Genomic DNA, 19507 nt, shown 5'->3' with positions numbered 1-19507 from the left:
GAGGGGGGAGGATTGAAATTGAGAAAATGTGTGACTCTTCAAAAGAGAGAGAGAAAAAAAAGTTTTTTTAGACTTTGAAGGAGAGTAATCACGCAAAAAAAAGGGATTTGATTTCCAGTTTTACATTGTTCATCATGGTCATGGGCACTGAAATTAAAATGTGCACTACTGCAGCTGCCGTGATATACTTATGTCTCACTATACGCATTTTCACGTTTGCACCTCTCATCCCCGCAGTGAGTCGCCCCTGAATTCAACCCTGCTTGCATTCACATTAGTCCCACCCCGGGGAGAAACTTCACCCTGAGTTTGGACAAGATTCATTTCAAACGGCACATTTTCGACCTGGGGAGAGAGAACGTTGGCCTCTTTGGCTGCTTTCAAATTTAATGCCCAAGGTTGTGCAAATGATGTAACCATAGAAAGCCAAATCAGCCATGCCAGAGGTCGCTATTTTAGCGGTAAGTTAACTTAGCAACAGGCTATCTGCAAAATGGAATCAATTAAAGACATTAAAATAATGCTACCTTTATATGTGTTTTTATTACTTGGGCACAAGCAGCCAAGGGCATATAGGTGGTACATGGACTCAGTAAAGTCCTGCAAGGCTCAGCAGCATGAACCATACAAATATTAAAGGACTGTTACAGCAGCAGCAACAACTGCCATCGGCAATATGATGGCAACAAAAGTTATTGGGCAGACTATGAGGGCGATGGAGAAAAGTGACCACTTGTAGCGTTCAAGGCGTAGGTGTCATCGTTGCGCTTATCGGCAAAATACAAAAAAAATGAGAACAGTCTCTGTTTGTCGTCTTGGTTATGTTCCAGCTGCAACACATTTTCACCCCCGAGCAAGCTCGACCGCGATGTGTTAACACTGTGTTCTGCACCCCGGGTCGAAGCTCTCAACCCAGGGAGAACATTTCTACCCTGGTCCCCTTGCAGGGTTGAGGTCACCCCGTGTTGGAAATGTAATGCAAAACATCACGTCTGTGGGAAAGGTGAAAGGTGCCAACATAAAAACGGCTTTTCTGAACCACTGCTTCACTCGTTTTAACGTTTACCTAGCTACACACCAAATGGTTTAGAGCTGTGTTGTAGTTTACGGGGGTGGTGCTCCATAGTCCTTGCCTGCAATTTGCCATGAAAAGATGAAATGAGCGGCACCAGGGAGGTGACTGGTGATCCGCAGTGAGTGTGTGCCATGTGCCTCGCCTGTTATTCCCCAGGCTGGGGAAACGGGCCAATGCATCATGGGACGTGCCTCACGACGCTGCCCCAGACACCACGGCCTGATCTGTGGACTCTGATAGCAGATAGCTGACGTAAATGAACTCTCTGTTGGGTGATCAGGGCACCTCGGGTCCATCCCCACAGGACAGAGCTGTGAGAGTTGTGGCACACTGACAGGGTTTTTTTTTTCCTCAGGACTCTTCAAAGCTTGATGCATTTTGTTTTTATCCTCGCTACTGTCTCACATTCTACCTGTGAGAGCACTTGTGAGATTATAAATATATATTAAAAAAAAATCTGATTCAGTATTTCAAGGCCGAAATGTAAATTTCAGATGGAACAAATTTGGCCAGAAACACTTAGGACTGGCATCAAACGCTCACCACACCCGTTAACATGGTTTAACAATAAGCAAAAATAGAAACAGTACGTCTATTGTGACTCAGAAGCCTTTGCTATTCATCTGGGTATGATAATGCTGGCCTGTTAGTAGTGTCCAGGCAAATTCATGAGCATGTGCACTCACTATAACTCACAAGTGAGCTATTCAAAGTGGGTTTACACAGACACAGACACAGACACAGACACACACACACACACACACACACACACACACACACACACACACACACACACACACACACACACACACACACACACACACACACACACACACACACACCCTCTTTCCCTGTCTCTCATTGACTATCACGCATCAAGTGGAGACCGTGTTCCGAAAATGCAGCTAATTCAAAATTCTCTCAGTTCCCAAAAGTTTGACTCGGTGACAGAGCGGGAAGAACGGGATGAGTGTCAATCCAAACCAATCAGAATCTTAATGCAGACAACTTGAAAATGGACCGGGAGTTGGAGGGAAGGAGGCGAGCGTGATCAAGAGGGGGCCATGGCACTCTCCTGCATCAAGTAGAGGCTCGGAGGCTCCTGAAACCACAAACACATCACTGCAGCCTCACATGGAGCTCCGGATGCCTCATCAGAATAAAATCAAATCATCTCTTCACTCTTCTCTCTCTCTCTCTCTCCCTCTCCCTCTCCCTCTCCCTCTCTCTCTCTCTCTCTCTCTCTCTCTCTCTCTCTCTCTCTCTCTCCATCTCCATCTTGAGATCAACAATTACTTTCAGCGCTGGGGGGGCTGAGGGGTTCAGGAGCCCTAGAGCAACAACAGCAACCCAGTCTTTTATGGGATATCAGAGCTGAAGGAGAGTCCAAAGAAAATAGGTCTCTTCATTATTAGAGCCAGCTGTGGCTTTCCGCACTGATGACTCATCCATTTTTCTTTTTCCCCTATTCTTTTGCTTTTTTTCCCTTTGTGGTGTGGTAAAGCTGTGCGTGCGTGTGTGTGTGTGTGTGTGTGTGTGTGTGTGTGTGTGGGGAGAAGGGGGTGCCGTGTCGGAGGGCTCGGCCAAATTGACATTGAGCCTGTATTTGCTGCTGGTTGTTTGTTTGGAGTAAAGAGGGTATCCTAGCCACAATCATGTCGGCTCACCCACTCCCTTTACTCACGATTGCTCACGTACTCATTGAGCCACGTGGATCCCCTGCACGTTTCTAACACTCCCTCCCTTTCTCTCTCGTTTTTTCTTCTTCTTCTTTTTTTTTCTTCCCCTGTGTCTTTTTTTTCCCCAGTGCCGATAATAAAGACAGAGCCCAGTGATGAGTATGACTCTCTGGGGACCCCTGGGCAGCACATGCACTCAACGCCATACTACAGCCAGCCCAGACTTGCACCCATCATGACGGTTGGGGATACCAGTGCCTGCCTGGTTGGGAATTACGCATCGTGCCCACCTTGCCATGCCGCCATGTCCAACCCCTCCCCGAGTTCCAGTCCCACACTGCGCGACCTGTCACCCGTGTCTGCATATAGCAAATGCCTCTCCAGCAGCCCCACAAATGTGACGCCGGCGTCTATCATCCAGGAGACCCCCGCTCGTCTTAACTTGAACCACCCTTCTTCCCCCGACCACAGCTCCTCCCTGGGAGTGCTGCATTCCCAAGGCAGCCCTGTCCAACTTAACAGCCCGGGACCCCACAGTTATCACACAGTCTATGCCAACAGCAGCCCCTCTTCCTCCTCAGGGTCCCAGCCCTCCACTCCGGGTGGTGGGACAGCAGAGAGTCCATTTGTCCAGGCCTACAGCCCTGGTCAGGCTCCAATAGCAGCCGGATCAGCTCAGGCCAGAGGGAGCTCAGCCCACCTCCTCCCGAAGGATGCCAGCTCCCCTTCCCTGGGCATCACCGTCAAACAGGAGCCCCAGGAGCTGGACCAGATTTACCTAGACGATGGTGAGTAACCACATCACGGTGTATCTGAATTGGTCATGGTGTCCACTGTCTGGACGTTTCCTGATGAATAGTCTGATGAATAGTCAGAAACACAATTGTTTATCTCTCTGAATACCTTTCTTCATGAGCCCCCATAGCAACCGGTTCCATTTACGTAGCACATTGCAGTTATTGAACACATTTTTGCTTATCTATGTGCCACCATACTTAACCGCACCCCGCCGCACTTCTCACCATTTCCTGATGAAATTCTGGCTGCAGATTTGCGTCAGATTTGTTTAATAATAGACTCAACTGAATTTGTTTGCTTTCACTGTAACGTTTGGCCGGGCTCATGTTGTCCAAGTAGCTGCTTTATTTTAAAACATTAAATTGCCTTGATGGGGATTTTGAAACAATCTGTCAAAACATTAGAGCAAAAGGGTCAGCCGGGGTGCAGCAGAACAAAAACAGCGGCACACGCGTACCAAACCAAACTGTTGACACAAGGCGTAATGAAGGAAGCAAAACAATGGGAAGGGGTTTCCTGAACCATGCCATTTCTCCCCCTCCCCATCTCTCTGCGAGGGATGTTGGGAGGCAGAAGGTGGAGGCTTTGTTTTCCCGTGTTTTCCCCGCGGAGCCTTCACCGCGCGGCTGTCGTCATCAGGGGAGACTGGGGGTCACCGGCTCCCCCCCCTGGAAATGAGCCTTGTCCCATCCCGGGGACTGTAGGGTTGGTGCACCCCATTCCTGTCTGCCTCACATGTAATTAGCTGGCTTTATTGGCTTAACCCTGGTGTGTTTTGGAGGACCCCCACCTGTTACTAGATGTTTGGATGGTACATTCTGTGTGCATGAAGCCCATCACACCCCACCCCACACCACACCACCACATACACACACACACACACACACATATTATCCAGCAGGAACAACATTCAGCTGAAGAGAAATTAGGTGTGTGTGTGTGTGTGTGTGTGTGTGTGTGTGTGTGTGTGTGTGTGTGTGTGTGTGTGTGTGTGTGTGTGTGTGTGTGTGTGTGTGTGTGTGTGTGTGCGCGCGTGCATGCTAAGTTTCACTCAACAGCTTGGAGAGCACAGGGGTGATGGGCACGAGGGGGGCCAGGGGAGTTTTACTGTGGAACTGTAATTGAGATAAAATGCAATTGTCAGCATATCTGTTAGTCCTGATGAGTCCCATTAGTCCTCACCTCGTAAACACAGTACAGAGAGGGGAGGAAGTGTGTCTGTTATCAACTCGCTATGAAGTCTAGTGTTTTGTTTAATTTCTTTTCATCTTTCGGTAATTGAGGTGCTACGGCGAAATAAAGAAAAGAGCGGCGCCTGGTCCCCTGGAAATGTAATCTGTGGCGGCGTTGGGACACGCTTGTGTATTACTTTCTAAAAATGTTTGCTGGCGATGGTGGACGTGAAGGGCCTTTAGTTCAGCATTAATTGAATGAGCCTGAAACTGGAGCTTTATTTTGCATTTGTAGAAGGGTCGTTAAACGATTATTTTACATCATCATAAAGGGCAGTATGGAAATAATCCGAATTCGCGACTGCACTAAGGTGAAGCCAACTAACCTTGTTTCACCTCACTACCGTTCCATTTTCTGTCACTTTATCACTCGCTGGCGCAGTAGTCAGATGTATTCAGCCAGTGATTACAGTTGCATTAGGGACGCTTAAGAATGTGTATTGATTGACCAAGGACAATGAGGCGGCCCCTTGCAAAACCTCAACGCGCTGGCGCTTTGCATCACCTAATATCTGCGTAGGCATCTGCGGCGAGCTCCTGGATTCCTGGTAAGTGTGTGGCGGTAACAGCATACACCAAAGGCATCTGTTCCTCCCGCGCCGGCCCCGTCCCGAACCCGGAAAATTAGCCCTAAGCTAAAATAAATAAGATTGGAAGGCAGCTCGCCGGGCGTCCTGCTCCTCTATCCCTATGCATTACCACAGCACGTTAGCGAGCTGAGCGCTCCATTAGAGATTGAAGGAGATGGGATGACCTCACCACAGCAGGGGTGATTTAACGCTAGCCGTGGAGCACAACGCTCCTCCCTGAGACTCATGGCTGGTGATTTTTGAGTCTACGGGAGCACACCCTGAGCTCTCCCTCACTTGTTTCTTGAGTGGAGTGCCTCCCACACTCTCGACTCCGAGGCCTCCGGCTCTCATCAGCCAGAGGAAATGTCTCTCACTGGCCAGCCCCTGGCCTTAAAGCAGCCCCTGAGAAATCACTCAGCTTATCACCGATGAGCTACTGTACCATGAGGAGCTCAGCCAGTGTGGAGAACGTCTGAGAGCTAAAGCCCATAACTGCCGCACACAGCTTCCATTGTAATCCACCAACCGGCACTCTTTCCTTTTAGTATAAAAGACATTTGAAATTTGATGCTTACTGCAGCAAGTGAGAAAGGGGAAGCAACATTTTTGGAGTCTTAGTTCAGGCTGTATACTTCTGTGCTGAATTGGTACTCACAGAATGTTAAATCGGGGTCTATAGGTAGATGTATCAGAGGCTGTGGTTGACCAGCCACCTAAGCATGCATGAAACTGGTGTTTCTCTAATTTTAGATGGTATCATTTTGATGGGCAGGGCACGTGGCAAATGCACCACGTGCATGTGGCACCAGGGCGGCACGGTGGCACAGTGGTTAGCGTGGTTGCCTCACACCAAGAAGAGCCCCGGGGTAGTCCAGGCCTTGGGGTCGTCCCGGGTCGTCCTCTGTGTGGAGTTTGCATGTTCTCCCCATGAGAGTGTGTGTGTGTGTGTGGTTGGGGGTGGGGGGCTGTGATGGCCTGGCGACCTGTCCAGGGTGTCCTCCCGCCTGCTGCCCAATGGCTGCTGGGATAGGCTCCAGCATCCCCGTGACCCTGAGTAAGGATAAGCAGTTTGGATAATGAATGAATGAATGAATAATTTTGACAGGCCTTTTGTTGATTCATCGTGTCCTGTAGGAATCCTGCCAGAGGATGAGCAAATCGGTCATATGTGCAGGTGTGAGAGTGGGACAGTTCCACAGGAACAGTTGACATGGGAACAGAAGAGTAAAAGAAAGAAAAAAAAAGTGTAGCCCAACACGCCACACTTATGCCAACTTGAAATTATTGACAAAAAAAGCAATATAGTGAAAGTTAAAAATAAAATCAGGCCTACGTTGAATACATCATCAATCTTGGAGCTGTGACTGATGCATAATCTCCCGCTCCTCTTTCGCTTTCATGTCTTTCTACATACCGCGGTGGTGCCGCCGATGTGTGTACGCCCGCAAGGCGTTGATACATTTATCTATATGCACAACTTTGTGTTGGACTCCTCCGTTGCTAGTTTCAGTTATTCACGGGAGTCTGAATCACCAACAGGAGAAAACGCAGGATAAAACTACCGAGGGTCTCCCTGCTGGGACATGAAGGGGGATTTTTGTTACAGGACTTGGTGGAACAAGGGCTTAATTCCATTTTCATTTCACAGTGCAAGAAGCCTACCTGGAAACATGGCCCAGGTCAGCAGAGGTTCAGGGAATGGAAGAAAGGTGTGTGTAGAAGTGAGGCTAGAAAGCAGCAGATTGCACTGCTGCTGGCTCATTGTCAAGAGCGATGCTCTGTCAAAATCATGTTCAAGAGAAGTTTTTGCAGACCTTACATAGTATATCCCACTCATTTCATCCAGCACGATTTGAAATACAGATGGCTTTGAGCACAGTACCATCCCAACAAGTGTAACATCTACATTTGTTTTGTTAGCATAGCTAACTGAAAAATTGTGGCGACGTCATCCCCTCTTGTCTGTAACAGGTACTGACACGCAGGTGTGCATGTGCACATGTTTGCATGAATGGACACATGCAGAAAGAAACACACATACTTTTGATTTTAGACTTGACCTTGTTTACACAGTAGATGTTGGGGCGTTTGGCCCACATTATGCCATGCAAACTGTTCACTTGCATCACTTCATTTTAGTTTAACGAGTGTTCTAGCTGGACAAATGTGCATGTATTTGTGCATACGCATGGATGTGTGCATGTGTGTGTATGTGTGTGTGTGCGTGCTCGCTCATGTGTGTAGTCCTATGGCGTGAAAGGCGTTTGGTCCTTTGAGGCTGTAGTGTGTCCTCTCTCATTAGCTGCTGGTGCAGTGGGTGATATCATGAAGTACAGCTGAACACAGCACACGGCAGAAAAACACCAATCAGTGGAGCAGATTTCAACCAGCTGGTCCTCTGAAAACAGAGGGCCCTTATTCACCGAAAAAGAAAACTGCAGCCAAATGGCCAAACAAGCTCTGGTGATATTTGACATTTGACATTTGCATTCTGATTGCCTCACATACAGGGCCAGTTTCCCTTGTGGTTGTGTCCTTTTCATCAAGGGTTTTTTTTGTGCATTTTGAAAAAGCAAAACTTGTTTCCTCAAATTCAAAACAGAATTTTTAGTCAGCCCTCCACTCCTCCCTCCATCCCTCCACCCCCCCCCCCCCCTTCTCCTTGAAAAGACAGCTTTCTAAAATTTCTGAGGATCCCCATCCACTTTTTGTTTTCTTCCGAAGGCAACTTGAGGCTTTTCTCATGGAAAGTTTTACACATCCTGGCGGGTTGCCCAGACCCCAGGACTCCGCAAAACCCGTAATGATGATTGAGAGCGCGTCCGCAGCACTCTGAAAATATGCTGAGTCGCTAACATTGGAGTGTGCCGCGAGGCTGGCTCTGGGGAGGGGGCAGCGGAGGAGGGGGGGCATTCAATTAAAGCGGAGGTTGAAGTGTCCAATGGGACTCACTAAAGCAGGGCTGCTCCTTACTATGAGTGTGTTTGTATGCATGCTCCTATGTACGTATGTGAATGCATGTGCTTCTCTTTTCGTTTCTCAGTCGGTGAGATGTGTGGAGGTATTACCGTAGTCCCCCTTCTGGGATTTAGTTGAAGCCTAGGCTTTCACGGTAGTCCACCTTTGACCCTCGGTGCTGGTGAGAGCATGGAGACCCTCAGCTCAGTGGACAGAGAGAAGATCTGTCTTTTGGTTAAGTGCTGTTGCCAAACAACAGAGTCTCCACCAAGTCTAAATGATATTGACAGGTATATGAGGAAGTGTGATGGCTTTTTTATTATTTATGACTAAAAAGAGGATGTGGACTTTTCTTTTTTCTTTTTTTTTCTTTTTTTTTTTTACTATTTGTTGTTACTGATGCGTTTTCATATTAGGAGTCTTCTTTTCCTGGCAGTGCTTGGAATGGCGAGGTAAAAAAAAATTGGTCTTTCTGGAGAAGTTTTATAGTCATAGGAAAATTTAATATGTGGCCATAGGATTGGCCTTAGAGAGTCATTGACAGCCTAGGCGATGGTTCGACAACTACAGTTTAAGGATCACCAAGAGAAATATCAGTATATTGGATTCAAATTCTTCTTAAGGGATCAAAAACCAGCTCTTTGACTCTGTAATTTAAGCAGCAATGTCTCTCACTGGCCAATACCATGAAAAACAGTCAGCAGTTGTAGGAATATTATTTATGAACTTCTCCGCCAAGCTGTCGACAAATATATCATACAGTTAAATAGCAGGACTCCGGCTGATTATTTGAACCTATATTGTACATAAGATATGAGATGTACCAAAATTTTCCACAATTTGAGAGGAAAAAATAGCAAATTTTACAACATGAAGTATCTGTGCCCTGTAGAGGAAGGAACCTAAAAGGACATATTTAAAATTGTTAGCACAGCATTTGTCATTGGTGTGCTTAAATACCAAATCAGTCTGTAATTAATTTTCACTTGTGTATGAAACTTTCACTATGAATGTATGAAACTGCCGCCCAAGGACTGCTGGGATGGGCTCCAGCATCCCGCGATCCGAATTCAGATAAGCAGCTTGGATAATGGATGGATGGATGGATGAAACTTTCAGTGGTGTTATTGGAACCCAGAGACCTCGAGTACATACCATGGTATATGTGAAAGAAAAAAGGAATACCTTTGCAGTTGGGTTGAAGTCATCTGGATTATCTAAGCATCCTCTGTTTCCTCTTAGATTGCTTTTATCTCCGTCCTCTTGGCCAGACATAAGAGCCTTTAGATTGCAGGTTGTGAGCAGCTTTGTTGAAGACATTATGAAACCCATTCAATTATAATCTGTATTGTACATGATTGCTCTCAGTTTAGCAAATAATTGATTCTAAGTGGACACATATGACAATGTCAATAGGATCTTGGTATTAGTGCTTTGATTTTTGGCCGTTGGAGAACCATGGGAAATGCTATTAGCAAGCAAGATGAATCTGTAGGAAATGAATCCATGCATTATCACTTATGCTGAAGAGTGAAGTGTGTGTGTGTGTGTGTGTGTGTGTGTGTGTGTGTGTGTGTGTGTGTGTGTGTGTGTGTGTGTGTGTGTGTGTGTGTGTGTGTGTGTGTGTGTGTGTGTGTGTGTGTGTGTGTGTGTGTGTGTGTGTGCGTGCGTGTGTGCGTGCGTGCGCACACGCGCAGCCTTGGCAACTGAACAAGAAGATCTGGTCTGGTTTCAGTCCCTCCATCAAAAAAATCCACAGTCACTGAGAAAGAATGTGTCTGCTGCAAATCTACATTTAAATTATCTAAACAAATTGGGTTTCTTTTCTGCTTGAATTCTATTACTCACACATTTAGATGCCAACGTACGATTTTGGTGTGAACTGTTCAATCCCCCGACACCCCACCCCCTCAAAGAAAAAAATTTAGGAAAAATGCATTAACCGGATTTGCTGCTGTGAAGCTGAGCTGTATGATGTTTGTCTTTCAAGCTTGTGTGTATATGGGCGGGCAGGTTGAATAGGTGTTTGATCTGATCTATGTGGAAGTAAATCCATGATGATGGCAAACAGATTTTATAGTGAAATATAGAGGAGTTGAGCCATGGACTTAGTATGTGTACATATGCTTCCCTCTACGTTGTATATACTATGTATGAATGTATGAGTCTCTTCATCTTCTAATATAATTTGTACTCCTCCAGTTTTTTGTTGTTTTTGGTTTGTTTTTTTTGTCTGTGATCATGCCATTTCTCCAAACACAACCATTTAGTGGCTGGGTTTCTGTGACTCATTCTGAGGTTTAGGAAACAGTCGTTGATGAGCCTCAGAGCTGGTTTTTTTTTGATGACAGCGGGTCAAGCCCCAGAGAGGGCTTGCGTCCTTGGCCTGACTGGCTCTATCTTTCTGCAGTCGTGGCTCCAGACACTCTCTTTATAGGATCTTTTAATATGACTTATGTAAACGTGGTTGACTCCTTCATCGGGAATGGTCACTATTGATTCCATTCAGCTTGAGTTTCTTTCCCTCGAAAAGCCATGTAGCTCTCTTTTTGCTCTTGCGAAGATATCGTATTAGGTATAATGTTAGCCTTCACTGACCCGAAACACCTTGCATGTGACTGCATGTGCAGGTAGAGCCTCACTAGCAACCTGGAGAGGTCTGCTGTCACTGGGGCTTGATCCAGAGAGTTAAGGTTCAAGAATGGTCTCCCCCAGTGGCTGTGCAACCCTGCCGCTGCACATCCGCTGTAACCACACTTCCGCTTTGAACACTGTAACCACACTTCCAGACTCTGCCGTTTGTACATGGCAGCCGCTCTTATAGACCTTACACAGTCTCAGTATTGGCACTCGTAGTTCCTTTGGTTGATGTTTTGGGAATGTAAATACCTGTGGCATCAGTAAACAGGAGCAGGTCTCCAGCCAGACCATTTAATAACAGCTCCTCATGTGAAATGTGTTAGCTCAGTGAAATAGTATCCTGTAGTGAGGGATGTCAAGACAGAAGTTTTACTCCAGCCTGGAGGCTTGTGGGGGGGGAGCCTGGCAGAGTGAGCCATCTCCTCCACTGACGGCTATAGTTTAAAAAGGAAGGGGAGGAAAAAAAGGATGTTTTAGAGAGAGAGCGTATGATGGAAAAGGATGGTATGAGTTACGTAGATTAAAGGTTTAGATGCAAAGGTCTAACAACTGAAGTATAGACCAAATGCATGTAGTTCTCCGATTGAATGCTGCAGGCCATTACAATGGTTATTCCTCACACAGGTGTTTGTATATAAAGGAAAACTGACAAAAAGTGTGTTTTGTTTTGTTTTTGTTTTTGTTTTTGTTTTTTTTCCTGGTGCTGGATTATAGGCAATGCCATTCATATTAATTTTGCTTTGTTATGTTGTCCATCTTAGGAGAGAGATCTGGCCTCTGTTGTTCTCTCTGAGGTTTCTTCCTATTTTTTCTCCCTGTTAAAGGGTTTTTTAGGAAGTTGTTCCTTATCCAATGCAAGGGTCTAAGGACAGGATGTTGTGTTGCTCTAAAGCCCCTTGAGGCAAATTTGTAATTTGTGATATTGGGCTATACAAGTAAAATTGACTTGACTTGACTTGACTTTGAAATTGCATGCAGTCCATTATTTTGTTGCATTATAGGAAGGACTTATTTAAAAATTAGAGTGATTAAACACTTGTTTTTAGGCTGACACTGTCTGCTCACATTTATAAAAGGGACAAAAAAAGGGGTGTAGATGGAGGTGTCCATGTATAAAGGATATAAAGGGGTGTAGATGTAGAGGAAGGTGATGGAAGTGTCCATGTATAAAGGATATAAAGGGGTGTAGATGTAGAGGACGGTGACGGTGGTGTCCATATATAAAGTATATAAAGGGTGTAGATGTAGAGGTCACTCATGGTGATGTCCATGTATGAAGGATATAAAAGGGTGTAGATGTAGCGGACAGTGACCGAGGTGTCCATGTATAAAGGATATAAAGAGGTGTAGATGTAGAGGATGGTGACGGAGGTGTCCATGTATGAAGGATATGAAGGGGTGTAAATATAGAAGACAGTGATGGAGGTGTCCATATATAAAGGGTGTAGATGTAGAGGTCACTAATGGTGGTGTCCCTGTATAAAGGCTATAAAGGGGTGTAGATCTCGCAGACAGTGATGGAGGTGCCCATGTATTAATTATATAAAGGGGAGTAGATGTAGAGGACAGTGATGGAGGTGTTCATGTATAAAGGATGTAAAGGGTGTAGATGTAGAGGACAGTGGTGGTGGTGTCCATGTATAAAGGATATGAAGGGGTGTAGATGTAGAGGATCGTGACGGAGGTGGCCATGTATGAAGGATATAAAGGGGTGTAGATGTAGCGGACAGTGATGAAGGTGTCCATGTATAAAGGATATAAAGGGTGTAGATGTAGAGGACGGTGATGGTGGAGTCCATGTATAAAATATATAAAGGAGAGTGTATGTAGAAGACTGATGGAGGTGTCCAGATATAAAGGGTGTAGATGTAGAGGTCAGTGATAGTGGTGTCCATGTATAAATGATATAAAGGGGTGTAGATGTAGAAGACAGTGATGGAGGTGACCATATATAAAGGGGTGTAGATGTAGAGGACAGTGATGGTGGTGTGGGTTAGACTGAAGGTGTCAGTATTGCAATACTAGAACATCTCATCCCAGCTTCCCTCAAGTTTACCCCGAGAGTTTACCTGGTTAACCCTAGTGTCTTGCCTTTCTACTCCATTCATTCATTCATTCATATTCAGTCGCTTCTCCTGGGTCGGGCTGCGGTGGCAGCACGTGTAGTAGGGCACTCCAGACGTCCCTTTCCCCAGTAATGCCCTCCAGCTCCTCCTGGGGTATCCCAAGGTGTTCCCAGGCCAGATTGGACATGTAGTCCCTTCAGCGAGTTCTGGGTCTACCCCGGGGTCTCCTCCCAGTTGGCCATGCCCAGAAAATCCCAAAAAGAAGGCGCCCAGGAGGCATCCTGATCAGATGCCTGAACCACCTCAACTGGCTCCTTTCGATGCGAAGGAGCAGCAACTCTACTCCGAGCTCCCTCCAGATGTCCAAGCTCCTCACCCTATCTCTAAGGCTGAGCCCAGACACCCTACGGAGGAAACTGATTTCAGCCACTTGTATCAGCGATATCACCTTTTCAATCACTACCCAGAGCTCATGACCATAGGTGAGGGTTGGAACGAAGATTAACTGGTAAATTGAGAGCTTTGCCATCCGGCTCAGCTCCCTCTTCACCACAACGGTCCGGTACAACATCCACATTACTGCTGATGCTGCACCAATCCGTCTGTCAATCTCCTGCTCCATCCTACCCTCACTTATAAACAAGACCCCGAGATACTTGAACTCCTTCACTTGAGGCAACAACTCATCCCCAACCCGGAGGGAGCAATCCACCATTTTCCGGTAGAGAACCATGGCCTCAGATTTGGAGGTGCTGACTCTCATCCCAGCCATTTCGCACTCAGCTGCAAACCACCCCAGTGCGCGCTAGAGGTCACCATCTGATGAAGCCAACAAAACCACTTCATCTGCAAAGAGCAGAGAGGCAATTCTGAGGTTTCCAAAACAGACACACTCCTCACCTTGGCTGCACCTTGAGATCCTGGCAATGAATGTCACAAACAGAATCGGAGACAAGGAACAACCTTGGCGGAGTACGACACCCACCGAAAACGTGTCTGACTTTGTGCCGAGAATGTGGACACAGCTCTCACTTTGGTTATACAAGGACCGGATGCCTTGTAGCGACTTCCCCTGTACCCCATACTCCTGCAGTACCCCTCACAGAGTGCTCCGGGGTACACGGTCGTAAGCCTTCTCCAAGTCCACAAAACACATGTGGACTGACTGGTCAAACTCCCATGCTCCCCTCAGCACTTCTGCAATGGTAAAGAGTTGGTCTGTTGTTTCATGGCCAGGACGGAATGTTCCTCCTGGATCAGAGGTTTGACAATTGGTCAGAGCCCCCTTTCCAGCACCCTAGAGTAGACTTTCCCAGGGAGGCTGAGCAATGTGATTCCCCGATAATTGGAAGACACTCTCCGGTCTCCCTTTCTACTCCCCCTTATTTTATTGGTCTAACACACACTACATGTGTCGTCTATGCAGTATGGATTTGAGTGATGTAGGTAAATCAGGGAGGGTTGATCTTAATGTGCATTTTCCCCAGAAGAGAAAGAAAACCTAGATTTTGTACCTCAATGCAGCCATGTGATGCATCTCTTTTTCATTGAATTTGTCACGTGGACCATTTTACCATCCAAGGGACACACTGACAAGTTTTCAACTTCAAAAAACGCAAGGAAAAGGTTAATAACCTCTTTAATCTACTGTTCCAAAAGACAGAGCCAGTAATATGGTGTAAGAAATGGGAAGGGTTTTCCCACTGGGCATCTCTTGAGACATTTCCTCAGATCCAGGCGTATTGATCGAGCATGAGAAGAAGCAGGTCAACCAAAGTACGAAAGGAAAGGCGAGACGAGACAGACAAACCAAAAGAACAAAGAAAGAGGGGAAAATCTGAGGTGGTAGAAAGTAGTGCGCAATCTTTGGTGATTTTCCCTGGCAGTTATTCCTTGTGTGCCTGTTCTTCAAACACAGACAGTACGTACTCCTTTCTTAACTTGAGATATTCAAACTGAAATGCTAGAATTATATATATATATATATATATATATATATATATACACTACCGTTCAAAAGTTTGGGATCACCCAAACAATTTTGTGTTTTCCATGAAAAGTCACACTTATTCACCACCATATGTTGTGAAATGAATAGAAAATAGAGTCAAGACATTGACAAGGTTAGAAATAATGATTTGTATTTGAAATAAGATTTTTTTTACATCAAACTTTGCTTTCGTCAAAGAATCCTCCATTTGCAGCAATTACAGCATTGCAGACCTTTGGCATTCTAGCTGTTAATTTGTTGAGGTAATCTGGAGAAATTGCACCCCACGCTTCCAGAAGCAGCTCCCACAAGTTGGATTGGTTGGATGGGCACTTCTTTGAGCAGATTGAGTTTCTGGAGCATCACATTTGTGGGGTCAATTAAACGCTCAAAATGGCCAGAAAAAGAGAACTTTCATCTGAAACTCGACAGTCTATTCTTGTTCTTAGAAATGAAGGCTATTCCATGCGAGAAATTGCTAAGAAATTGAAGATTTCCTACACCGGTGTGTACTACTCCCTTCAGAGGACAGCACAAACAGGCTCTAACAGGTACTATTTAATGAAGATGCCAGTTGGGGACCTGTGAGGCGTCTGTTTCTCAAACTAGAGACTCTAATGTACTTATCTTCTTGCTCAGTTGTGCAACGCGGCCTCCCACTTCTTTTTCTACTCTGGTTAGAGCCTGTTTGTGCTGTCCTCTGAAGGGAGTAGTACACACCGGTGTAGGAAATCTTCAATTTCTTAGCAATTTCTCGCATGGAATAGCCTTCATTTCTAAGAACAAGAATAGACTGTCGAGTTTCAGATGAAAGTTCTCTTTTTCTGGCCATTTTGAGCGTTTAATTGACCCCACAAATGTGATGCTCCAGAAACTCAATCTGCTCAAAGAAGTGCCCATCCAACCAATCCAACTTGTGGGAGCTGCTTCTGGAAGTGTGGGGTGCAATTTCTCCAGATTACCTCAACAAATTAACAGCTAGAATGCCAAAGGTCTGCAATGCTGTAATTGCTGCAAATGGAGGATTCTTTGACGAAAGCAAAGTTTGATGTAAAAAAAATCTTATTTCAAATACAAATCATTATTTCTAACCTTGTCAATGTCTTGACTCTATTTTCTATTCATTTCACAACATATGGTGGTGAATAAGTGTGACTTTTCATGGAAAACACAAAATTGTTTGGGTGATCCCAAACTTTTGAACGGTAGTGTATATATATATATATATATATATATATATATATATATATATATATATATATATATATATATATATATATATATATATATATATATATATATAAATGATATCTAAAGTTTTAGGCTTTTTTTTTATTTGGCGCACAGGCAATGAAAAGCAATACGTTTAGTCTGACTGATCATAACCAGTGCATTTAAACTGACTTACTGCTGGTATATAATCCTTGGTAATTAAAATAGCGTTGGGTTCCCCGACCATAAAAAAGACCCCAACTCCTCTCAAAAAATAATACTCGTCAATGGAGAAATAGTTTCTCACTTAGCTTCTCGATATGCACCTGCCAAATATACTGCAGGGCAGCGAAAAGTAAAATAGTTGCAACGAGAGGCACAATGATGCAACGCAGTACCCATACTTCACATCACAGGTAGGCACACGAAAAAAAATCTGGAGCCATTTCCGCTGAAATTATGTTTGTGTGTCTTTTTATTAAGCTTTAAATCCTTCAAAAAAAGATATCTGGATCCTATGAAGATCAAAGACTGCTAAACAAAAGAGCCGTTTTGTGCAGCGGTTTCCTCACTCCTGGGCTGCTACAGGTGAACAAGGTCCACGTGGGGCCTCTCAGTGACCTGCTTGGTTTGTATGGATCCCAGTAGGCGATAATGATTTAATGTTGACGGGCTGGTTTGGGGTCAGCAGACGGAGTGATAATCAGGTCACACCCAGCTTCAGCATAAAGCAGTTGCTGGTCCTAGATCACAAGAGCCCAGCAGGAATGCTGGACGATGTTGTCAACTTTTTATTTTATTATTTTCTGAACAGCATGAACACTTTAAGATTTAGTTACCCTCAGCCTACTATTCATTGCATATGATGTGACTTACTGTTAACCATAAAATAACTTTCTGCCCAAAGTTGTGATTCAGTAAAACACACCGCTGACCTTGCTGTGTTTGACACACACAACAAAGCACTGGAAAAAAAGGACATTTCCTTTAAATCAGTCCAGATCTTACAGTTCATTGTAATCTTTCAGTGTCAGCCCTTCATCAGACAATACTATCCAATGCTGATGAACAACGAGAGAACGACCTTGCTAGCACGGTGATCACTTTCGTGAAAGGGGTGCGCTGCAGATGTAAAGGCCGTGTTTTGTTTTACTTTGTTTTACTGCTTGAAGTTGGAGAAAGAACAGCAGTGGGCACAACACACTCCTTCTTATGGATAGAAAACTGGAAATTTGGGCCAGAGGCCATGACATGTACATTCACAGGCAAACAAAGAGGCACACTTGCTGTTTGAACAGCAAGGTGCCTCTCTCGGCCATCTAGTTGTGATGGTAGCCACCAATAAAACTCACACTGGGGTACAAATATATATTCAACTGACAGGCAACAGGTGATTTAAAGAAACAGAATACAAATGCTGATGTCATAAATCCCATTATATGCAGGTGCGCCGCCAAATTCTCACTCAGACAGCCATAATCTACTGAAGTTGATCGTTTCAATATGTTCTTTTTTTTCTGTATTTGGAACCAGTGAAATCCCTAGAAGTCTGCATCAGTCTCTCATAGAGCATACGTTTCTCATTCTGAATCAACCACAGTGAGTTTATCAGATGGCTGCGTTATTTTACCATGAACCCATTTGTAATGAGGCATACAGAGAGTTCTAATCTGTCTCCTTTCATTTCTCAATCACACGGATATGTGCCTGGTTCACTCGCTCTGCTGTACTTCAGACTTTGTTCTTGGCTTTGACTTTGTTAGGCTTAATTAGTCGCTTTGTGAAACATAACCCCTGCCCCAGTGTATATATATTTGTTTGGTTCAGTTGGGTAAAATTGACAATGCAGATCGTGATATATATATATATATATATATATATATATATATATATATATATATATATATATATAAAAGGCATGCGTGGAACTGGACTATTTCCAGCACAACTAAATCAAAGAGGGTCGTTACATAATACATACAATAGGAGGGGGGCGAAACTGTTCAAACTTGTGCGTTAATGTCTCACACATGTAAATCTTGATGCGTTCTCGTCTACCAGAGGCTCTGCAAGAAGTCTTAAAAGAGCTTTACAGCGTGAGGTGACTTCATTTCATAGAGATCAACAATGAGCCCTAACCATGTAAACACCTCCCCCTCGTTTTCCCCGGAGAGCGGGCCGGAGCAGGCACACCCGCGGCCCCCTGGGCTGGGGAGGAAGTGAGAGGAGGAGAGGGAGGTGGCAGGGTGACAAAGAGAGGAGGTGAGATAGGGAGAGAAGCACCACACCAGAGAAGATGAAAGTGAAAAGGCTATACTGCCAAGCCAAAATAAGCACATCAGTGACGGCGCGTTTAGTAACATCTGTTGTCTTTAGATTTGCTGTGTTCATTTCTTTCTTCTTTTTCTTTTTTTAACTTCAGAGTCAGTTGGTGCTGTGAGAGTTCAGTTCTTAAGGTCTTTGCATACCAAGTTTGGATTTTTTTTGTTGGAAAATGTCACATGTTAAAAAAAATATTCCTATTTTGTACACACTGACTCTGAAAATGTTTTTGGAACTGTTTCAATTCTGGTGTTTTTGCATCCGTCAAAGGAATCTCACTGTGTGCAGTGACGCTTTTCCTATGACACACACGAGGTGTGTGTGTGAGAGAGAGAGAGAGTGTGTGTGTGTGTGTGTGTGTGTGTGTGTGTGTGAGAGAGAGAGAGAGAGTGTGTGTGTGTGTGTGTGTGTGTGTGTGTGTGTGTGTGTGTGTGTGTGTGTGTGTGTGTGTGTGTCCCTACCATAAACATACCGCCAGGTTGTTCAGTATCAAATGGGTTGTGGTAATTGGTCCTCTTCTATTTAATGTGTGGTTTGAGTATTGCTAATGTATCAAACTGGGCCACTGGCATCCTGCAGTAAATTTTGATGTGATCAGGATTCAGGATAGTTCTGCAGCTCCTGTATCAGTTCATGAAAGTCTCCCTGCTCTTGATGCCCTCTCAGAATTGAATATACCCTGCCTTATAGAGCCTATTTACTTTTTGTTTTTATTTATTTACAGAAATTAGAAAAGCACAATGTTAACCTCAGTGCTGGAGGACTCATTTTAGTTTCATAATAAGAATTCTTACCACAAAAAACAAACAAACAAACAAACAAGCAAACACATTGTACTTAGTCTCAACGGTTTCTGTGCCTAATATTTTGTTTTGATAGTGGATTTTAAAAAAAAGCATATCAAAAATATGGATTTGTAATTCTTTATATTGGGCTATAAAAATAAAATTGACTTGACTTGAC

General features: G+C 44.6%; 1 protein-coding gene across 1 annotated transcript in view; it reads left to right on the top strand.

The window, feature by feature from the left end:
* LOC130118520 (nuclear factor of activated T-cells, cytoplasmic 1-like) overlaps positions 1-3550 on the top strand; it is a 58860-nt gene extending 55310 nt beyond the window's left edge. The window contains exon 9 of the mRNA XM_056286971.1: positions 2883-3550. Within this exon, the coding sequence (XP_056142946.1) occupies positions 2883-3550 (668 nt within the window). The remainder of the gene's footprint in view (positions 1-2882) is intronic.
* Positions 3551-19507: the final 15957 nt, after the last annotated feature.

The sequence above is a fragment of the Lampris incognitus genome, chromosome 9 (genome assembly GCF_029633865.1).
Source record: "Lampris incognitus isolate fLamInc1 chromosome 9, fLamInc1.hap2, whole genome shotgun sequence".
NCBI lineage: Eukaryota > Metazoa > Chordata > Actinopteri > Lampriformes > Lampridae > Lampris > Lampris incognitus.
Note: the sequence above shows the minus strand (reverse complement) of the source record. Positions and strands in the feature narration are given on the sequence as shown.